At 42.2% G+C, this 23392-nt stretch overlaps 1 protein-coding gene across 1 annotated transcript in view; it reads left to right on the top strand.

Annotated features, from left to right (window-relative positions):
• AKTIP (AKT interacting protein) overlaps window positions 1-23392 on the top strand; it is a 92317-nt gene that overhangs the window by 55964 nt on the left and 12961 nt on the right. The window contains 3 exon segments of the mRNA XM_030204317.1: window positions 4562-4626; window positions 5848-5948; window positions 13749-13837. Of these exon segments, the coding sequence (XP_030060177.1) occupies window positions 4562-4626; window positions 5848-5948; window positions 13749-13837 (255 nt within the window).

The raw sequence follows: 23392 nt of genomic DNA on the forward strand, positions 1-23392 counted from the left end.
GTAACTGTGGTTCTCAGGGTTCCTTACGTACATGGTGGGAGTGCCCGATGGCCCAGACTTATTGGAAACAGGTTCTCCAGATGGTTCATCAAGTGTTGCAACAACATTATCCTTGCAAAGCGGAATATTGCCTGCTGCATTTTAATCCTCTGGAGATTCGTGTCTCCCACCATAAGCTTGCGATCCAGTTTTTTGTTGCTGCAAAGCTGTCTCTGGCAAGGGCTTGGAAATAACAGTCTCTATCTTCCATGCAACTTATACTGCATAAAGTGGACTACTTATACCAAATGTCGAAACTTACTGCAATGAGAAGAGGCCACTTGGTGACTTTTAAAAACTTTGGCAGCCCTACGAACAGTCAAAAGCACAGTTGTCAGCACCACCATGATGTCCAGGGGGAAGGGGGGAAACTAGATGACATTGAGGCATATTTTCAAAGCACTTAGCCTTCCAAAGTTCCATAGAAACCTATGGAACTTTGGAAGGCTAAGTGCTTTGAAAATGAGCCCCGTGTATTAGCTTCTATATGGTGTAACAGATTTTTCAGCTATATTATGTATGGCATTACAAAATTTTCAATTAAAAAAAAAACGGGTGAATTTAAGTCAAAACAGTATGGACTTGAAGGAGGACTGATGGTCTACAATGTGGTGTTCCAGGGAGAAAACTAAATATAAATATAGCAGAATGCTGTAGAAAGACTGAGATGAGACAATTGAGTAAGGGTGTCAGTGTTAAATGCTATGTGCTTATTACCAGAGGAGATGTGGAGTAGATGGAAGGGAGTCACAAAGTTGTGAAAGATTCAACCTGGACCAAAAGAAAAGGCAGCAACATGCTATACTACCTACTGGGGTGGGGAAGAAATAAATTACAAGGGAGTTAACAGAACTTTAAACTCAGTTACAGACCTAAGCAAAATAGGCATGGGTTTATAGCAATATTTGGAAGCTGAGAAAATATGATTTTGCCATATTCAGGTTCTTACTTGTATGTTTACTGTTGTCTAATTAGAACCTTGCTATTGACCGGTGATTCTAAAAATTCAGTTTTTATCTTGCTGATGATTGGGGCTGCTAAGAAAGGAGATCTACCATACATATGTTAGAGCTCCCTTTTCTTTTCTGCAGAAATTTCCCTGCAGTACTTCCTCTTTAGGGTTTAGGATTGAGTGCTTGTTTGTTTTTTGTATTGCGTTAATTATGTTCTAGGAATGACAGAAGGCCCAGAGCCTAGTTAGTTAAACTTAGGATGATACATTTAAGATTAAGTTTCAGTGAACAGCAGACTGACTGAATAGGGTAATTTTCCTATAGTGTTCAAGGTCAGTTCACCAGCATTCAGCCATATAGATAGATAATATGCAAGCTAGCTACGCTGTGCTGGGAATCTTTTTTTTTTTTTTTTTTTTGTAACATTTGTACCCCGTGCTTTCCCACTCATGGCAGGCTCAATGCGGCTTATATGGGGCAATGGAGGGTTAAGTGACTTGCCCAGAGTCACAAGGAGCTGCCTGTGCCTGAAGTGGGAATCGAACTCAGTTCCCCAGGACCAAAGTCCACCACCCTAACCACTAGGCCACTCCTCTCTTTACCATTTGGCCTCACGTAAACAAATCTGTGTTCAAACAGGCAGTTGATAAATCAAATTAAAAATCACATGGGGCACTGGAGCTGAAAGTTACAGATGTATAACTAGTGCATCAATGGTGACGAGAAGATTCTACATATTCTTAATGTATTACATAGTAAAATAGTAGATGACGGCATAGAAAGACCTGCACGGTCCATCCAGTCTGCCCAACGAGATAAACTCATATGTGCTACCTTTTCTGTATACCTGATCTTGATTAGTATCTGCCATCCTCACGGCACAGACCGTAGAAGTCTGCCCCCCCCCCCCCCCCCCAACCGGCTCTGCCACCCAATCTCCGCTAAACTTCTGAGGATCCCTTCCTTCTGAACAGGATTCCTTTGTTTATCCCACGCATTTTTGAATTCTGTTACCGTTTTCATCTCCACCACCTCCCGCGGGAGGGCATTCCAAGCATCCACCACTCTCTCTGTGAAAAAGAACTTCCTGACATTTTTCTTGAGTCTGCCCCCCTTCAATCTCATTTCATGTCCTCTAGTTCTACCGCCTTCCCATCTCCGGAAAAGGTTAATTTGCGGATTAATACCTTTCAAATATTTGAACGTCTGTATCATGGCACCCCTGTTTCTCCTTTCCTCCAGGTATACACATTCAGGTCAGCAAGTCTCTCCTCATACGTCTTGTAACGCAAATCCCATACCATTCTCGTAGCTTTTCTTTGCACCGCTTCAATTCTTTTTACATCCTTAGCAAGATATAGCCTCCAAAACTGAACACAATACTCCAGGTGGGGCCTCACCAACGACTTATACAGGGGCATCAACACTTCCTTTCTTCTGCTGTTCACACCTCTGTCTATACAGCCTAGCAACTTCCTAGCTACGGCCACCACCTTGTCGCACTGTTTCGTCGCCTTCAGATCCTCAGATACTATTACCCCAAGATCCTTCTCCCTGTCCAAACTTATCAGACTCTCACTGCCTAACACATACGTCTCCCGTGGATTTCTGCTCCCTAAGTGCATCACTTTGCATTGAATTTTAATTGCCAAACCTTAGACCATTCTTCTAGCTTCCGCAGATCTTTTTCATGTTTTCCACTCCCGGGTGTCCACTCTGTTACAAATCTTAGTATCGTCCGCAAAAAGGCAAACTTTACCTTCTAACCCTTCGGCAATGTCACTCATAAATCTGTTGAACAGAATCAGCCCCAGCACCGATCCATGAGGCACTCCACTACTCACCTTTCCATCATCCGAGCAAATTCCATTAACTACCACCCTCTGGCGTCTGTCCGTCAACCAGTTCCTAATCCAGTTCACCATGTCAGGTTCTATCTTCAGCCTGTCCAGTTTATTTAAGAGCCTCCTGTGGGGAACCGTGTCAAAAGCTTTGCTGAAATCTAAGTAGATTACGTCTATAGCACGCCCCTGTTTCAATTCTCCGGTCACCCAGTCAAAGAATTCAATGAGATTCATTGGCACGATTTCCCTTTGGGAAAACCATGTTTTCTCGGATCTTGCAACTTACTGGCTTCCAGGAAATTCACTATCCTTTCCTTTAGCATCGCTTCTATTACTTTTCCAATAACTGAAGTGAGGCTTACCGGCCTGTAGTTTCCAGCTTCTTCCCTATCACCACTTTTGTGAAGAGGGACCACCTCCGCCGTTCTCCAATCCCACGGAACCTCTCCCATCTCCAAGGATTTAGTAAACAAATCTTTAAGATGACCCGCCAGAACCTCTCTGAGCTCCCTCAATATCCTGGGATGGATCCCGACCGGTCCCATGGCTTTGTCCACCTTTAGGTTTCCTAGTTGTTCATACACCGTTCTGTGAACGGTGCTATATCCACTCCATTCTCATATGTACTTTTGCCAGTCAATCGCGGTCATTCTCCAGGATTTTCTTCAGTGAAAACAGAACAAAAGTATCTATTTAGCAAATTTGCTTTTTCTTTATCATCATCTACATAGTGGTTCGCAGCATCTTTCAGTCTCACAATTCCCTTTTTAGTCATTTCCTTTCAGTAATATAGAAATTTTTGTCACCCCTCCTTACCTTTCTAGCCATTTGTTCTTCCACTTGCGCTTTCGCCAGACATCTCTCTCTCTCTTGGCTTCTTTCAGTTTCATCCGGTATTCCTCTCCGTGTTCCTCCTCTTCAGTTTTTCTGTATTTCTGGAACGCCAACCCTAGCCTTTATTTTCTCAGCCACTTGCTTGGAGAGCCATATCGGTTTTCTTTTTCTCTTGCTTTTATTTGCTCTCCTTACATAAAGGTTTGTGGCCCTATTTATAGTTTCTTTCAGCCTGGACCACTGCCCTTCCACTTTTCGTACGTCCTCCCAGCCCATCAGCTCGTTCTTCAGGTATTCCCCCATTTTACTAAAGTCAGCATGCTTAAAATCAAGGACTTTGAGTGGCCGCCCTCCACTCAGCTGTCATGTCAAACCAAACCATTTGATGGTCACTGCTGCCCAAGTGGGCATCCACTCGGACATTAGACACACTATCCCCATTTGTGAGCACCAGATCCGGCGTCACTCCCTCTCTCGTGGGTTCCGTCACCATTTGTCTGAGCAGAGCACTTTGGAAAGCATCTACGATCTCTCTACTTCTTTCCGATTCCGCAGATGGAAACGCTGTGTCCATTGCAGAATTATGCAATGTAATTGCACACATTCTTTTTTGCACTGTTGATGTTTAAGATGCAAAACATGCTGGAAATACTAGGCCAAACCTGAAGAATTGCACTGATCTATACCAAGAGAGTTCTGTAATGGAGGGCAGGACAGTTAGAGGTCCTCTTTCAGTACAAGCTCATTTTCTGGTTTCAAAATATATAAGTGCATATGTTAGAATACTGTTCGCTGATCTTTGAGGGTAAATGAGTATTGGTTTTGATAGTATTTATTTGTACACTCTCATTTTTATATTTTGTAACTGCTATGTATTATTTTGTTCTACAGCACATTAGTTGTAAAGCAGAGACTACCTGGAGTATACGTTCAGCCATCTTATCAATCTGCATTAAGTAAGGCTGTGTTTTATTTATTTATTTACTGGTTGTTGTGTTTTAAAAATCTTTGCATAGGGCATTTAACCAATGCATGTTTCCTTCTACTGGACATGAGGTACACCTTAGTCCTAGTACCTTTTAGTAATTTAGCCTTTATTGACTTGTTAAAATCAAGGAAAATAAGCAGGCTTTTAATAGTAGAAATCCTTTAATATTAGAAAAATTTAAGCATGGTTGTGATACCAGAAATTTAATTTTATACAAGTTTGTTGAAATCCAGTTATGTATTAGTCCCTCAAGTATGAGGCTACTTATTTTCATTGCAACTCTAGCAGTTATATTCTGTGCCAAAGGTATTGACTGACACACACTCTACCAAAGAGATTTTAGAAAATGGAAGGAAATAAAACCTGGGTTGGGGGGTGAGTATATTTGATTTTGGTTTGTGCTAGGTTTAGTGACTGGAATGTTGCATGTTCTACAAAACAAAATGGTTTCCTGTTTGATCACCCTGAACTTTTAATATACTGTCCCTTTAATTAAAAGGAAATTATTTATCAGGAAAACAAGACCTCCTCCAATTATCAAAATGCCCAAGAACCTGGGCATTCATATTACATTGCCCAGTTGGTTGTAAACTCCTAACACAACAATTAAGGAACTCTAGCAGAGGTAATACAAAGCCTTTAGAGCCCTGACAGGATTGGTAAAGACCTATGGCATTTTAATATTATTGCTGGGGTTTACTAAGCCGCTAGCATGGCTGGGCTCCTGAAAATAAATATTGTTTCAATAATTTAAATCCAAACTTAGGTAAATACTATGGACTTTGTAAAATGATTTGTTAGTCTCTGTATTCCAAAAGATGAGTGTTCAAGTTCAAACCACCCTTACAATTGGGTGCATTGGCAGTGCCAAAGATTTCTCATGCTCCCTGCTGAGTAAAGATGAGGTGTTTTTTGCTGGCTGTGCTCTACCAGTTTGGATAAATACAGGATTTATTTCTTGTACTGCTATCTCACTTCAGTCCCTAAACCTAACTAAAATGGGGAGAATTTTTCCATACCACCTAGTCCTTAACTTGGGGGGTGAGGGGAAGTCATGATACATGGATTTGCAATCTTGAAGGTTATTTAAGGCTGGTGGTACTTCAGAATTACCATATTGTTTCATTTTAGATTACCTGTTTTTGAAAATATTCATGTTAACTAAGTAGAGTATTTTTTAAATTTACAGTGTGGTTTGGTGTGATATTCATAAGAAATGGACTCTATCAAGATGGTGTGTTCAAATTCACGGTTTATATTCCTGATAATTACCCTGATGGAGATTGTCCAGTGAGTAAGAGTCAATTTTAATCACATAGGATGAGTTATCTAATACTTTTCTCATTATTAATCATTTATATTACACATACCAATGTACACAATACTGTACAGAAGTCAATTAACCCAACCCAAGGATAAATACAGGCAAAGAAGGTGGCTGTTAGACTAACTCGACCAAAAAATATAGTTTTATTTCATAAAACACAGCAGCCCAATGTTAAGTGAGCCACTTCAAACTCATAACATTTTGTCAATAGTTATATAAAAAACTGTTCCTGCCTGTTTCAGAGGCATATACTTTACAGGTTATCTGAATATGGTTTGGACAATGCCCTAATAAAAATAGGAAAAAAAGGACCCTCACAAGAGCTATTGGAGACAGGATAAGTAAACTAAAACAGAAAATATAAATTAAAGATAATCTACTATAATAAAACGCAGCCTCAACGTTCTGAGGACACTGACGTCACTGAAGTCACTCACACACCGGTTCGTGGTTTCATGGTGGTGAAGCCACACATCTTCATGCCCTGCCCTCGCGTCACACATGATGACGTCGAGGGCGGAACACCAAAACAAATTAACGCATGGGGAGCAGTGTTTCCCTACTCCTCCCCTTCCAACAAATCCCAGTCGCCTCCGACGTGCACATGAACCCGGCCCCTTTCGCCACATAGCCCCACCCCTTACAACTTACCGCCCCGCCCACGGTAGCACACTCTTAACCTCACCAACCTCCCTCCCCCCCTGCCACCTCCCCTCCCCTTACGCGTGTCTCCCTGGTGGTCTAGAGGTACCTGTTCGGTCGGGGCAGGAAAGAAAGAGTCCCCTCTTTCCTCCCGTAGCGGTGGCTTCCTTGCTACATCGTGTGGGAGTCCGGCTCTCGGCGTTTGAAAATGGCCGCCGAGAGTTCAAGCTGCCTCGCGAGACTTCAACTCTCGGCGGCCATTTTGAAACGCCGAGAGCCGGACTCCCACACGATGCAAGCTACCACCACCGCTACGGGCAGGAAAGAGGGGGCTCTTTCTTTCCTGCCCTGACCGAACAGGTACCGTAAGGGGAGGGGAAGGGAGTCCTGTGCCCGCTAGCGCCCGTTTAATCGCCGCCAGAAAAGGGCCATTATTACTAGTATAAAATAAAAAGAATAGGAATAAAAAAGAATAAAAATAAGACTTCACCTGGTCCTGAGAGAGAAAATGTTTCTATGTTTTTTTATTTCTCCGTTTAGTGGTATCAAGTATAGAGAATGATGTGATTTGTCCAAGGTAGAGGCCGACTGAAACTGTGTTTTACTGCATCCAAAATGTATTGCCTGGTTTTGGCCAAACCCAAAAACTGACCTTTGATTGTGTGAATGTGAACCAATGAGACCCACTGGGGATTGTCAGAGCTTGCAGTTAGCAGCCCTCTGCTAAAGCCACAGGAGATTACCCTCCAGTCCCAGGAACTGCAAGCACAGGCTGATAACTGGGAGAGCCATTTTAACAAAGACTTCTCAAGTCTGGCACATTTAGGTTCCCAAGTCAATGCAGATATATAGTTAAATATCCTCTGAGACAGGACCTTTATGAGAATGTGTAAGAAAATAAACATGATTACCAGCTTTTTATGCTTAAACCGTGCACAAATAATAACAGAAAGTAACATTGAGATGTTTCCTGTTTTGTATTTAAAAGACAAGCATGGTGTAGATTCTTACTAAAATAAGGTAAAGAAGTTCAGACATTGGTCTACACTGCGGACATTATACCTGCCTAATGCACAATAAAAAAATCACATTGTTACTGAATGCAAGGACTATATGCTTTGAAAAATTACAATCGAGCAATGCATTTCTCAAATTATTTTCTAATATATACATTTAATTTCATTGTAATATTTCCCTACTAACACTATAAGCTCAACAAGTACTTGTGCTTGAAAACAATCACTATAGGTTCCTTTCTCATAGAATCTAGCTTCAGCACACTACAAGTTATACTTCACGTCATGCTCATTACAACCATGTCTCCACTGCTCCAGAAGTTTTATTGGCTTCCTGTCCACCAGCACATTCTCTTCAACCTACTGGTTCTTACGTTCAAGGCCACGGGCTTGATCTTCCGCCATTATTTTCTTTACCATTCTATATTCACCAGCTCGCCTCCTTTGTTCCATAAACGGTCACCGCTTATTTCTACCGGGCCCTAAACTCGCTCAGCTGGAGTCAACTCAACACTGTGCCTTCTTTGCTGCTCCTTTCTTTTGGAATTTTCTTCCTTTGAGTCTCCATCCGGAACTCTCATTTAAGAATTTCAAATCTGGATTTAAAGACCTGGCTTTTTACCCAGGCATTCACCTTCTCCTAAAATGTTGGGGTTAGCAGCTGCTGTCCTCTCCCTCTCTCGTGCACACCTTCCTTAACTACCTCCCCCTCCTTCTTTCCTTCCTTCCTTTCTGCCTGCCTGGTCCCTTTCTCTGTAAGCCTCCCCTCTCCCTCGTCCACTTCCAATTGTAGTTCCTTTTCTTTTTTTTTTTTTCTAAGTATTTTGGATTATTGTAAACAGCAGTGACCTGCCAGTCCATCCAGGCGGCATAACAAATACTTATAAACCATCACACACAACAGAGCCTGGAAATTCTTCAGAATCACTCAAGCAGTATCCAAGTCAGAATAATTTAAATAATGAAAGACCATATTTTACCTCCAAGTAAAATACCCTTTGCACAGATGGACCTCAGCTAATAAAAACTGAAACATACAAGCCACAGTGTTTTACAATGGCTGACTTTATTCCACATTTGGAATGAAAGCTGATGTCATATCTCCACAGAGCGCTAATTCCTGAGGAGCTTATCCCAAATTTATTGACTTAAAATTCCTGCTAAACCTTATTTGGAGCACTCTAGTTACCATATAAACTAATATGCAAGATCAAACTGAATTACTTGTAACTTCATTTCAGAAAATAAATAAATAAAGTAATTGCAAAGAGTAGCCCCCCAGATTACCTTACAATCCCTTGTAGTGTAGTCAGGGCAGGAGTGATCCCCGGTCACTCTTGCCCATGATGGCTCTCCTGTCAAAATGGCTGCTGTGACCTCTTGGGGCAGTCTCATGCGATTGCCACTAGAAGTCATGGGAGCCATATTGAGAGCAGAATCAACTTGAGCAGGAGCGACTGGGGATCACTTTTGCCCTTACACCCCTAGACTACCAGAGATTAAGGCAGGCTTGAGGGGGGCACCTACACATGGGCAGGGGGGAAAGGCAACTTCTGTTTGTAGTGGAGAGTGAGGGAAACAAGGAAAAGTGCAAATTTTCAACTTCCGATGAAAACTCATTGTCAATTTCGACCATAACCATGGCCATAGCCTTTTTGCTGAAACCGGGCAGAAAAAGGATTTTGGTCCAGTTTCGGCACCATAACTGAAACAGAAATTCGGTCAGCCTCCAGTCCAAGCTCAAAAGATGCATTGGTGGGAGAAGCAGGATTTGAACCTTAGCTTCCCTGATTCAGTGCGTAGCTTTTTAAATGTCAAAATATTGTTTTGGGAGGTCAAGAAATGATACAAGCTTTGGCTAACAGTTTAAAACTTGTAATATCTTTGCTTTTAGTTGCTGCATTGAAAAGGAAAGTTGTATGAGACCTTGACTTTGATGTTGAAATTAGGTTTCAAGCAGCAGTTCTGCTTACTTATAGTTTTAATTACTACAATCATAGAAGCTAACTTTTCAAAAAGATTTGGGTAGCTCTGCTCTACTATTTTGGATAAATGCAGGATTTGTTTCTTGTACTGTCATCTCACTTTTCAAACCCTAAACTTAACTGAAATGGGGGTAAACTGCCCTTCATTGGACAGAGTAAAGGAGTTTGCTCAAGCACTCCCAATATTGAACACCCACAGAGCTAGCACCTATGACAACAGGGGTTGGCCATCTTTAGGCTTTTACAGCAGTGCATTAAAAAAACCTGCATCCAGTACTCCCAAGATATTGGGGATCTAGTGGTTCAGAGCAGAATCTTTTTCTGACAAGCATGGAAGTAGATTAATTGCCCAGAGGGGAGGTGCTGACTTCTTGTTTCCAGTGGTCCTGGTACTCGTATGCCAAGCAAAATGTCTTCATATGGTACTTTATAATGCATTTTGTCAGTTATTGACACCTGCTGTTCAGTAAAGGAACCTGCATATTGGGCCTGTTGTATACAACTATTTATATATGAAAAGACTAGAATTTTATGTTCAATTTTTGATTGCTGTAAAGAAGCATTTTGTTGTGCAGCTTTATTCATGTTCTTGGTACTATATGCTCATGGAAGTGTGTACCATTTGTTTGAAATAATAATTTTTTAAAAAGTTAAAAGAAAGTGCTAGAGCAGAGCTTCCCAAACTGGGGTTGGGATTGGGACCTCAAATGAGGGTCATAAAACCCTTGTTTCGGGCTCAGGTCACAGTCTGGGTGGGCATTCCATCTTGGATTGGAGAGTATTGGAGCTTTATTTGGCCACAATTATGGGGTCACAGCTACTAAAACAAATTGTCCACTGCATGCAAATCTCTCTCATGAGTATTGTGGCTATCCTGAAATCCTGACTGGCTGGGGTGCCTCCAGGACCAGGTTTGGGAACCACTGGTCTATTGCTCATGTTTGACTTATTCTTGCTGTACACTGCCTTGAGTGAATTCCTTCAAAAAGGTGGTAAATCCTAATAAATAAAATTTGGTGGACATGTAGGCCTATACGGGACTTTTGGACTACAGTAACAGTGTATTTCCACAATCTTTGAATGTGTTTTCTTTTTGGATCCCAAGTGGTGTTTGCTGGGGTTGGATAATTAGAGGGGTCCTAAGTGGCTGCACTGTTTATTCTATTACTTCTAATCATTTCTATAACGTCACTAGGCATATGCATCATTGTACACGTATGCAGGTACTTTTTCTGTTTCTAGAGGCTTACAGTTGGTAAGTTTTTTTTGGTTTTTTTTTGTACCTAAGGCAATGGAGGGTCAAATGACTTGCCCAAGGTCACAGGGAGCTGCAGTGGGAATCGAACCCAGATTACCGAGTTCAAAGCCCACTGCACTTAACCGTTAGGCTACTCCTCCAATGGAGGATGTGCTTGGTAGCTGCTAAATCTGTTACTGCAGATCACTGAAATCGTTCTGAGGGCTCAACACCCTTTATAGTGGAGCGTGATGTTGAAGTTTCTTGGGGAAATGGAGCAAATGACTGTCAGATGTTTGGGACGTTTGATTTGACTGCTGAAGAATGGACTCGCCCGGACAATTTGCTACAACTTGTGAACTCTTCTTAGAGGGGTTGGGAGTTGGGGGGGGGGGGGGATACTTGGTTCTGGACGCTGAAGAGTACCTGGGTCCCAGTTGTCAGTGCCAAAATTATGGTGCTGATTTGGAAGGAAGGGGTTTAAGGGGCTGCTTTATGTTCGGGGCAAGGATTAGTTCTACATTGCCTGGTTGTTCCTTTGAGAATATTCTTGTATTGTTTTCTACTGCTTTTGCTGGGGCGCTGTTGCCTTTCTGTATTCTGTTTACAACAAAAATGTAGTGTTAAAAAAAACAACAGGTAAAGAAAGACTAGTGGTGGCCCATCCAGTCTGCCACTCCATGCAAGCTACCTCCCCCATGTCTTCATTTTTGAGATTGCAACTGCCACTGTACAGGTTACCTCTCCAGTCCCTTCTTTAGAAGCATAAGTCATTTCACTGCTGTTTTGAACTGAAGCACACAACGCTTAATTTCCATCCTCTTGCCCTTTTAGGTATTTATACTCTATAAGCCACTCCTTTTTTGCATTCCACCACCTGTTCTGGGAAGGCATTCCAAGCATTATTGGGTCTGCTTCCTTCTATCTTTATATCATGTCTTTTATTTCTACAGCTTTCCTTCTTTGGAAAAGATTCATTTGTTCACAGTATTGTTCAAGTATTTAAGGGTTTTACATCATAATTCCTCCTTTTCTCTATGGTGTATACATAGTTAGGACTTCTAGTCTCTGTTCATATGTCAACCTTTGCAGGTCTTTTACCATTTTGGTTGTTTTCTTCTGGACTGCCTCTGTATTTACTGAGACACAGCATCCAAAATTAACTCGCTGCTCTACTCTAAATGATTCACCAGTGACCTGTACAGAGACATTATCACAGGCCAACTTTCTTTTGGTTGTGCCTCTGAGTTCAGTCTTGGTATCCTTCTAGCTTTTCTCACCACCTTGTTACATTTTTTTCCAACTTTGACATCTTGGACACTGTCATCCTGAGGTTTCTTTCTTCAGTTACCTTTTGCCAATGCTTTTTGCCTTCCTGATTTTTCTTTGCCTCTTTCAGCATTACTTGATATTCTTCTCATAGTAACATAGTAAATGATAGCAGAGCCTTTCTAATCTGCCTATAATAGTAGGTATGGTTGTACTTGCTGCTCTGTCCAGGTAACCCCTTCAATGCCTTTTTTTGTTGTTTGTTTTTTTGTTTTATTTATTTAAAAACACTTATTGGTTTCCATAAAAACATTCATAATCAACTACAAATACGAAGACATTACTCAGCATCAAACGGCAGACTCATGTATAATTACCAAAACACAGAAACAAAACAGTTTTGTTTTCAAAAGTTTCTTTAAACTGCTTAGGGTCAGAGCATCGCCAAACCTGGCCAGATAGTTCAGTGAAGTGTGAAAGTCATTTGTTTTGCTTTGAGTGGAAATGCACTAGGTTTTTATTCCATCCTCTTGTTATTGTAACACCAATTGTATTTCTTCCCTGTTACGGCGATGCCATAACAGATCTTTGTAAGCCACATTGAGCCTGCAAATAGGTGGGAAAGCGTGGGATACAAGTGCAGTAAATAAATAAATATAGGGATATTCTGTCTATTTAATACCTTTTTGAATTCTGTTACTATATTCCTTTTTCTGTGATCCTTTGTACCTTGTTAAATGTTTTCCTTTCATTTAAGTTTTTCCTCTAGTTTTTCTTTACTTTCCGTACATAAAGACCAGTTACCATTGTTATATCTCCTTTCATTTTAACCTGTTGTCCTTCCACTTCCCTTGTGTCCTTCTAATCTGTCAGCATGTTGTGCAGCACTTTCAGCTTCCTTTTTAGCTGGTCACTACTGCTATACTGAGCATCTATCTGGACATTAACACATAGGCTCCATTTGTGAGTACCAGTCCTACCAACTTTAGGCTCAGGCCTACCCACTTCCCCCCCCCCCCTCCCATTTGCAGCATCACTTCTATGACTAGCAGGGATCCCCAAGCCCTGCCAGTAGAAGAGGACCTCCAGAAACTCCTCTATGCTTGCAGTCGGTGATCCTTTCCCCACTGCACATACACAAAAACTGATCGTTCGCATTGGAGGGTGGTGCGTAGACAGCCCATGGAAATTGCTGCTGACTGCAAACTTAAGGGAGTTTCTAACCACTGGAGGAGGACCTCTTCAGCTGGCGGAGCATGGGGATACTTATCATCTCAGATATTTACAATTTGAGTTAGGGTTTGTTGGGGGCTGGGGCAAAATGTTGTGCCCTCTGCCCTCCCCCCCCCCCCCCCAAAAAAAAAAAATGAACATCTGGCTATTTTTTTTTTTTTTTTTTTGTAACGTGCACATATATTTGGATGCATGGCATTTTTCTAGAGAATGTTAGCATTCTTGCTGTATTTTTTTAAAGATGTGCCAACTGTTATTTTAAGGAACACAAACATGAAGAGGGCCTTTAACAAATTTAGACATCCGAAGTCTTGAAAAAAAATTGTAATGCTTTGAAATCTAAATCTGTTATCTAAAAATAATTCTACATTTCTTCTTCAGCATTTATTGTTTGACATCCCAGTCTTCCACCCGTTGGTAGATCCAGTGACAGGAGAATTGGATGTGAAAAGAGCATTTACAAGGTGGAGGTTGGTATCTGAATTCACAAGAATTTTTGTATGCTTTTTAAATATAACAGTAATTTGTCTGGGGGCTATTTCCACAATACTTTATAATAGTTTGGGCGAGAGAGGTTTAACAGGTCAAATTATTAATTGGTTCTCAGAATTTCTGAATAAACATTCCTATAGTGTCTGCAGGCAGTTATCAGTTTTGGATAAGTGGTTGGCTACATATGGGGCTCCCCACGTTCCCTCTTTTTGATATACATATGGATCCATTGGAGAAAAGTCTGTCTGGATTTGATATTTATGCTGTATGCTGAGAGATTTATTTTAATTCCTGTTATAAGGCATATCCAAGAAATTCTGAGAACAGTAGTACAGTGGCGTAGGAAGGGGTGGGGCGGTCCGCCCCGGGTGCACGCTGCTGGGGGGGTGTCGGCTCCGCTGGTTCCCTGCTCTCTCTGCCCTGGAACAGGTTACTTCCTGTTCCAGGGCAGAGAGAGCAGGGAACCAGCGGAGCCAATGCAGCTCCCAGCGACGTGCACACGGGGGCGGATCGGCCCTCCCGCCCTCTCCTTGCTTCTCTTCTCAATGCATGTAAGAATGTGCTCCCGGGGGGGTGGGGGGGTGCGTGCGCCGAAGGGGGGTGCGCCGTGCTGCACCCGGGGGGGGGGGGGTGCGCAGCGGCGACCCGCCCTGGGTGTCAGCCGCCCTCGCTACGGCACTGCAGTGGTAGATAATATGATGTGGATAGTTGGGATCAGGTTAACTTTCTGATGCTAAAACTTAGGGGGGGGGGGCTTTTACTAAGGTGCATTAGCGTTTTTTTTAGCTTGTGCTGCAAATCGGGTGGCACTAAACGCTGAGACACCCATAGGAATATAATGGGCATCTCAGTGTTTAGCGCCAGCTAAGAATGCTAACACACCTTAGGAAAAGACTCCCTAAGGTAGGTTGGTTTGGAAAATTTTAATCCATAAATATTTGAACTGTATTATCAACTGGGAAAAAGTATTGGGTATAATGTTAGGTTCCAAACTTACCTTTGAAGCCCAGATAATGGAACTTACCCAGAAACATTTCTTTAAGCTCAGGCAATTTATTAGATCTACTCTGAGTCAGGAAAATTTTAGGATTATAGCACTAGCTATTTTGCTCCCCCAATTTGATTATTGCAATGCCCTAGTGTTATATCATCTAAATTAATATCTAAGCTTGGCTTCCTGTAAAACTTAGAATTGTTTTTTTAAATGGCTTGTTTTAACTTATAAATCGCTATTTGGTATGAGTTCTTTAACTCTCTCTCGGATGGAAACTTCATTGAAACAATTATTCTTTGGCTCGTACTACTACTTTTTTTTTTAATTAGAATATCTCGGTGCATAAGATTTGATATAAATCTAGAATACTAGTGAAAAAGGCCCGTTTCTAACGCAAATGAAACGGGCGCTAGCAAGGTTTTCCTCGGAGTGTGTATGTTTGAGAGAGTGTATGTGAGAGTGACTGTGTGTGAGAGAGAGTGAATGTGCGAGTGTGTGTGTGAGAGAGAGTGAATGTGCGAGTGTGTGTGTGAGAGAGAGAGAATGTGCGAGTGTGTGTGTGAGAGAGAGAGAGAGTGTGTGTGTGAGAATGAGTGTGTGCAAGTGCATATGTGAGACACTGTGAGAGAGAGAGTGTGTTTCACACAGATACAGTGTGAGCGAGAGAGAGAGAGTGTGGTGAGACACAGACTCTCTGTGTGACTGAGTGTATGAGACCAAGAGAGTGTGTGAGTGACTGTGTGACACATAGAGAGTGAATGTGATACAGTGTTGAGACATAGAGTGTGTGAGAGTGAGAGAGAGAAAGACATTGACTGTGAGAGAGAGAGAGAGAGAGAGAGTGTGTGTGTGTGTGTGTATGTGTGTGACAGAGATGCCCCCTCCCTCCCTCTCTCTGGTGTGAGACCCCCACTCTCTCTCTCTCTCTGGTGTCTTGAGCGTTACTTTGCAGGACGCTGAGCTTTGGCTGTGCTTCAAGGAACTGACCAATCCTATTTAATAGAATGCACCTCCAACATTCTGAAGCCGAGAAACCTCGTGTGGTTGGTCACTTCTGCTTGTGACGAACCCGGCAGTACATGATGTCAATTCAGGAGATGGATACAGAGAGCAGGAATGCCTCAGCCATGCAGTCAGCTTCAGAGCGTTGGAGGTGCGTTTTATTATATAGGATTCTTTTGATTATCAGAGTGCAAAAATTTGGAACAAAATACTTTTAAAAGTAAAAGCTGTTTTTTTTTTCTTATTTGTTAGGATTTACTTACTGCCTTTTTTGAAGAAATTCACTCAAGGTGGTGTTATTTTGTAAAGCTCTAAAGACATATTTGTTTTCAACAGTAGGCTAGATATTTTTATTTGTGTAACTGTCTTGAAATAGATTGTAATTTCTCCCTAAATGCGTTAGGAATCTCTTTTGTGATCCACCTTGAATCCAAAGGACACCTGCAGAATAGAATATGTTTGCCAATAAGTGCATAAGTATTGCCATACTGGGACAGACCGAAGGTCCATCAAGCCTAGCATCCTGTTTTCCAGCAGTGGCCAATCCAGGTCACACGTACCTGTCAAGATCCCAAAACAGTACAATACATTTTATGCTGTTTTATAAGCAGTGGATTTTCCCCAAGTCATTTTAATAATGGCTTATGGACTTTTCTTTTAGGAAGCTATCAAAACCTTTTTTTTAATACTGCTAAGCTAACTGCTTTTACTACATTCTCTGGCAACAAATTCCAGAGTATAATTACACATTGAGTGAAGAAATATTTTCTCTGATTCATTTTAATTTTACTTCTTTGTAACTTCATTTCGTGCCTCCTAGTTCTAGTATTTTTGGAAAGAGTAAACACATGATTCACATCTACCCATTCCATTCCACTCATTATTTTATAGACCTCTATCATATCTCCCCTCAGCCGTCTCTTCTCCAATCTGAAGAGCCCTAGCCGCTTTAGCCTTTCCTCGTAGAGAAGTCGTCCCATCCCCTTTATCATTTTTGTTGCCCTTCTCTGTACAGGATGAATTAGCCACACAGGTGGGTAAATTTGTTACAGTACCAACACAGAATTGGCTCTGAGTTCAGAAAACCTAGAAGATTTTTCTAAACAAACATAGGAGTTTTTGTGCAGCTTCTGTCTCACACATTCTTCGATCTATTTTCATCTACTCTTGCTCTGTTTTGCCTGTAAGGAAAACATTACTTCATTCCTTAAAACTAAATTTATTTGGCCCCTTTTCCTTTGACAAACATTGCCAGTAGGTTCAAAAGATGTACTTGTGAGTGGCAGAGACCCATGCCTACAAATGCGTAGGTGCCTTGGTTCACACGACAACATTCTGAACTGCTCCCACTGCGTGCGCAATTGTCTAAGGCCCTAGTGTTCCAAAGTTTAGAAACTGCACTTAACTGTATTCTCATTTAATGTCCCCACAGACAAACATAGGTCTAAGCATTGGGGAGACAGGTGCATTTCTAGTTGTTCCAGAATGCATGTCCCACTGGCTGATGAGAAGTTGTCCTTTTTCAGAGAAAATGGCCATCAGGAGGAGGATATTGAAAAGATGCTCAATCCCACTATGCCTTAGGTCTTGACACAAGGATTTTGAGTACTGAAAACAGACACTGGAAGAGATGTTAGGCATCAAAAACAATGATATATTCAGCCTTTGCAGTGCACACTTGGGGATCAGAACTGTCAGACCACTCTTTGCCAAATGGGATCAGCACAAGAGACTCCATCTGTGCCAAAACACTTAGCACCATCACTATCTGAAGTAACCCTTGTCTCAGAAGAGGATGATTCCTCACTAGGCCCCTCTTATCATTCCTTCTCAGAATTAGTCCCACTATATGCTAGCAAGGAAGAATTTTAGATAGTCCTCAAGAAGTTTTGCTACTAGGTAGAAACCTCTGCCAGCAATCTGTACTGGAAGACTTACACTGCCTGATTCTACCTCTTAAACTGCTTTTGCTGCCAGGATGTTCAGGAACTATAAGATCTATGCTCTTGCCTGCTTCTCAGTTACCCTTACTTTGAGCAGTGTACATCACAATCCTTCTCTATTTCCTTTTTAATGCAAGCAGAGCCAGAGGCATGGATGACTCCTGACTGGAGACACCTGAGTGGTCAAAAAGGGAGACATAACAGGGTTGCTCTCAAATTTTTATTTTTTTCCTTTTGGGTGTGGGGGGGGGTGTTTTTCCTGACCAAGAAGTATTTTGTCACCTGAAAGTTTCTTACCCAAGATTCGTAAGAAAATGGGGCTGTCTCCACCATTTCTTTATAAGAAGAAAAGAAACCTAGACTAGATATGTTTGGCCTCCTACATTACATAGATGTCCTGTAGAAATTTAGTTGCAGTACCAGTACAGGCTGGTTTGAGATGTTAACACATTTGGCGGGATCCTATCACCTGTGCACCAGCAGCAAGGAAGCTGAACTTAAAAACAAGGTCCAACCCAGTTCCAGGTTTGATGTTGTCCAACATCTGGTGGTGGTATAGTTGGCCTTATATGGAAAATAATCCCAAGCCTTTGTACTGTCTTAAGATTTTCTTTTTAACTTTGTTTTCAACAAAAAGAAAAACAGTCCAGCATTCAATTGTTTCTTTTCACACAAAGCTTCTCTTAACCAAGCCCTACATTGTTTTGTTTTATTTTCTCATCACTCCATCCCTTCCCATCTGAAGCATCCATTTTCATCAATTCCCCATCATTCACTACACATCTGATTAGATTGCATACTCTAATAGCACCCTCCAGGTTTCCCTGTATTTATCCCATCTTTCTTATTACTGTCAGTTTTCCATCACCTCAATTTGATAAACTCTCACTTTCACAAGGTAGGTAATTCTGTCCTCATTCAGGTGCTCTTTTACTAAAGGGTTGGTGCGCGGCAACAGGCTTGCTGCATACCAATCTGGAACTGCCACTGGGCTACTGCAAGAGCACAGCAGTAGTTCCCACCCCCAGTGCATGCCATTTCTGGTGCTACAAAAATATTTTTTGTAGCACCGGTGCTTACCTGGTGGTAATTGGCGGTGGCAGTAAATAGTTCACTTACCGCACGGCCATTTCTTTTTGTGAAAAAAAGACAGTGACAGCCTTTTACCCACTGCAGTAAAAGGAAGGTTTAGCGCATGTCAAAAACACGTGCTGACACTAGCACAGGCCCCCTTTTACCACAGCTTAGTAAAAGACCCCTCAGTGTGCTGCCAGTTTACATCTTGTTTTTTATGTTCATTTATAGCTCGCCTTAACCAAGGCACGTAACAAAGTAGCATATGTAATCATAAAACAAATTAACATATAAAACACAATAAAACAACTTGTCCAGTGTTCCTACATTTACATCCAAAGTCTCTTCACCCATATTTGTAGATGCTCGTAACTGCCACAATTCTCATCTTTATCAGTTTTCTCGTCCCATTTCCAATCTGACAATTTGGGGCTGTATATGGTAGGGAAATCTGAAGCATTTCATCAGTTAGCAGGTGAACTCTCTCCAGTAGCTCTGTATCTGGGAGCACTGCCTCCAATATAAATATATTGCCCATGCCATGCAGCAGGGTACATTTTCTGAACCGCCTGTCAGGAGTGAGATACTATTGATAGAGTATTTTTTAGCAATTCTCTTGTCAGTATTGAAACCACTCCTTCAAGAATTTCTCCCCCCCCCCCCCCCCCCCCATTGGTTCTTATTACATTCCCATCCCAAATGTTTTCTATGCCCTCCTAAACTGATATTTTATTATATCCGCCCCTTTCATAGATTTATAGAATGTAATGATTGTCCCTGTCATACTAGAGGCTTCCAGCCGAACCTTTTCTACCTCCTGTAAGACCTTCCCCTTCCTCCACTAAGCCTGCTTGCTTCAAATTATGATAGACTTGTGACATAGAAAAATTCCTTCCCTGTCAGGCCTTACTCCTCATGTAACGTATTGAAACCCATTCATTCTTCATCAGTTTGCAGCCCTCCCGCTGTTCAATTCTGGTAAGCCTTATAACTTGCTGAATCTCTCCATGGGGCTAAATTATTATCTCTAAGGTGTTAAGGTACCTGGTGAAGAGGTTTCAGATTTTCAAAGCTTGTCAGCCCATTACAAGAGACAATCTCTCTGCCAGTTTCTGCTTTAGTTCACTGTCCAGAATATGTCTTTAACTTCCACTCCATGACGTGCTTCAGCTAAGCTGCCAAATAGTATTGGCAGTAGCTAGGCAGGGCCATCTCCTCAACGTCTTACTCCTAAATAATATCCACTATTCAGGAGAGTTTAATAATGTAGACCTGTTGATTTGGCACTGCATTCAAATCCTCTGCCAGTAATTCCAGTGGCAGAGCCTGAAAATATTACAGAAATTTCAGTAAAATGTTCATTTTGACTGCTGTCCTCCAACCACTCCAAGAAATCTGATATTTTCTCAAATTGTCCCTTAATTTCTGAAACAAGAGGAAGTTATTCACCTGATTTGTGAGGTCCCTTATTAATACTTAATACCACCCAGCACCACTTAAAAAGGAATGCTGCTTTCATTCAACTTTCCATGTCTTCTTCATGTTAAGGGCTCAGGTACTTGGGGAGAGAGAGGGCAAAGTTCTTTGCTCCCACTTTGGGCTCAGAAAAATAGTTCTGGTTACATGATTGCTCTCTCTAAAGATTTTCTAAGGATCCATGCTGAGCATGAGTGTGGCAGTACATGATGTACATCCCTTATCACCTGTCGCCTAGACTACTGCAATTTGCTTCTCGCTGGTCTCCCGCTCAGCCATCTATCTCCTCTTCAATCTGTCCAAAACTCTGCTGCGCGTCTTATATTCCGCCAGAGTCGCCATACTCACGTTGGCCCTCTCCTCAAGTCGCTTCACTGGCTCCCTATCCGCTTCCGCATACGGTTCAAACTTCTCCTTTTGACCTACAAGTGCATCCACTCCGCAGCTCCTCAGTACCTTTCCGCTCTCATCTCTCCCTACACTCCTCCTCGTGAACTCCGTTCGCTGGGTAAATGTCCCCTGTCGTCCCCCTTCTCCCCCACTGCTAACTCCTGGCTCGGTTCCTTCTATCTCGCTGCTCCCTATGCCTGGAATAGACTCCCTGAGCCAGTACGTCAAGCTCAGTCTCTGGCTGTCTTCAAGTCTAGGCTTAAAGCCCACCTCTTTGCTACTGCTTTCGACTCCTAACCATGACTCTCTTACTCAACACCCTCACTTATCACCCCTCAATTTCCCTACCCCTAGCTGTCTGTTCGTCTGTCCAATTTAGATTGTAAGCTCTGTTGAGCAGGGACTGTCTTTTCATGTTAATTTGTACAGCGCTGCGTAAGTCTAGTAGCGCTATAGAAATGTTTAATAGTAGTAGTAGTAGTACATCGTCTCTATATGGTACACTAAGGGGCTCATTTTCATAAGAGAAAAATGTCCCCTCTTAGTGTGCCATTGTCTACAGAAGAAGCATCCTTGTTAGGTCTTCCCCCAAGGCAGGAGACCTATTAAAACAGCCGCAAAGTAATGCTGAACAAAGTAAACACATCAGGTCAGCTCATGCCTTTGAGCAGTGAGTTCAGTAAACTCCAGTGCTTATAACTTATTTGCCCTACAGGTATTTTCTTCATAAAGTTTTCTGCACATGCAACTTAAGAATGCATTAGACAGCAAGCTTATTAATCGATTTGTCTTTCCAATGCTCTTATCCAGGACACATGCCCATAAAGGAACTTAATACAAGTTTTGCTTAGTGAGCGTGTGTTATTTACTAATGTACATTAACACGCATTAAAATGTTAGGGCCTCATTCACGACCCTGCATTAAGTTTCTACCTGAAACAGCAGAGAGAAAAGACACTTGCCCAAGGTCACAAGGCATATCGGCATGACTTGAACCCTAATTTCTCTGGTTGCTTTAACTGCTGTGCTATAATACATGTCCTTTAAGTACAGTAGGATAAAATTTCTCACTCCTTTCTGGCAGCAAACTGTACAGCACTATCTTAGAGGTTGGTATTAAACTTGATTTATACATGCTGATTATAAACTTAGTGGCTCATGTAGATATGTACAATACACACATTGCCTTTTACCTCACTTAAAAGCAAGATACTACACACCTCCTTTCTGATTAAGCATACAGTGGGGGAAATAAGTATTTGATCCCTTGCTGATTTTGTAAGTTTGCCCACTGACAAAGACATGAGCAGCCCATAATTGAAGGGTAGGTTATTGGTAACAGTGAGAGATAGCGCATCACAAATTAAATCCGGAAAATCACATTGTGGAAAGTATATGAATTTATTTGCATTCTGCAGAGGGAAATAAGTATTTGATCCCCCACCAACCAGTAAGAGATCTGGCCCCTACAGACCAGGTAGATGCTCCAAATCAACTCGTTACCTGCATGACAGACAGCTGTCGGCAATGGTCACCTGTATGAAAGACACCTGTCCACAGACTCAGTGAATCAGTCAGACTCTAACCTCTACAAAATGGCCAAGAGCAAGGAGCTGTCTAAGGATGTCAGGGACAAGATCATACACCTGCACAAGGCTGGAATGGGCTACAAAACCATCAGTAAGACGCTGGGCGAGAAGGAGACAACTGTTGGTGCCATAGTAAGAAAATGGAAGAAGTACAAAATGACTGTCAATCGACAAAGATCTGGGGCTCCACGCAAAATCTCACCTCGTGGGGTATCCTTGATCATGAGGAAGGTTAGAAATCAGCCTACAAGTACAAGGGGGGAACTTGTCAATGATCTCAAGGCAGCTGGGACCACTGTCACCACGAAAACCATTGGTAACACATTACGACATAACGGATTGCAATCCTGCAGTGCCCGCAAGGTCCCCCTGCTCCGGAAGGCACATGTGACGGCCCGTCTGAAGTTTGCCAGTGAACACCTGGATGATGCCGAGAGTGATTGGGAGAAGGTGCTGTGGTCAGATGAGACAAAAATTGAGCTCTTTGGCATGAACTCAACTCGCCGTGTTTGGAGGAAGAGAAATGCTGCCTATGACCCAAAGAACACCGTCCCCACTGTCAAGCATGGAGGTGGAAATGTTATGTTTTGGGGGTGTTTCTCTGCTAAGGGCACAGGACTACTTCACCGCATCAATGGGAGAATGGATGGGGCCATGTACCGTACAATTCTGAGTGACAACCTCCTTCCTCCGCCAGGGCCTTAAAAATGGGTCGTGGCTGGGTCTTCCAGCACGACAATGACCCAAAACATACAGCCAAGGCAACAAAGGAGTGGCTCAGGAAGAAGCACATTAGGGTCATGGAGTGGCCTAGCCAGTCACCAGACCTTAATCCCATTGAAAACTTATGGAGGGAGCTGAAGCTGCGAGTTGCCAAGCGACAGCCCAGAACTCTTAATGATTTAGAGATGATCTGCAAAGAGGAGTGGACCAAAATTCCTCCTGACATGTGTGCAAACCTCATCATCAACTACAGAAGACGTCTGACCGCTGTGCTTGCCAACAAGGGTTTTGCCACCAAGTATTAGGTCTTGTTTGCCAGAGGGATTAAATACTTATTTCCCT

Source organism: Microcaecilia unicolor, chromosome 5 (genome assembly GCF_901765095.1).
Source record: "Microcaecilia unicolor chromosome 5, aMicUni1.1, whole genome shotgun sequence".
NCBI lineage: Eukaryota > Metazoa > Chordata > Amphibia > Gymnophiona > Siphonopidae > Microcaecilia > Microcaecilia unicolor.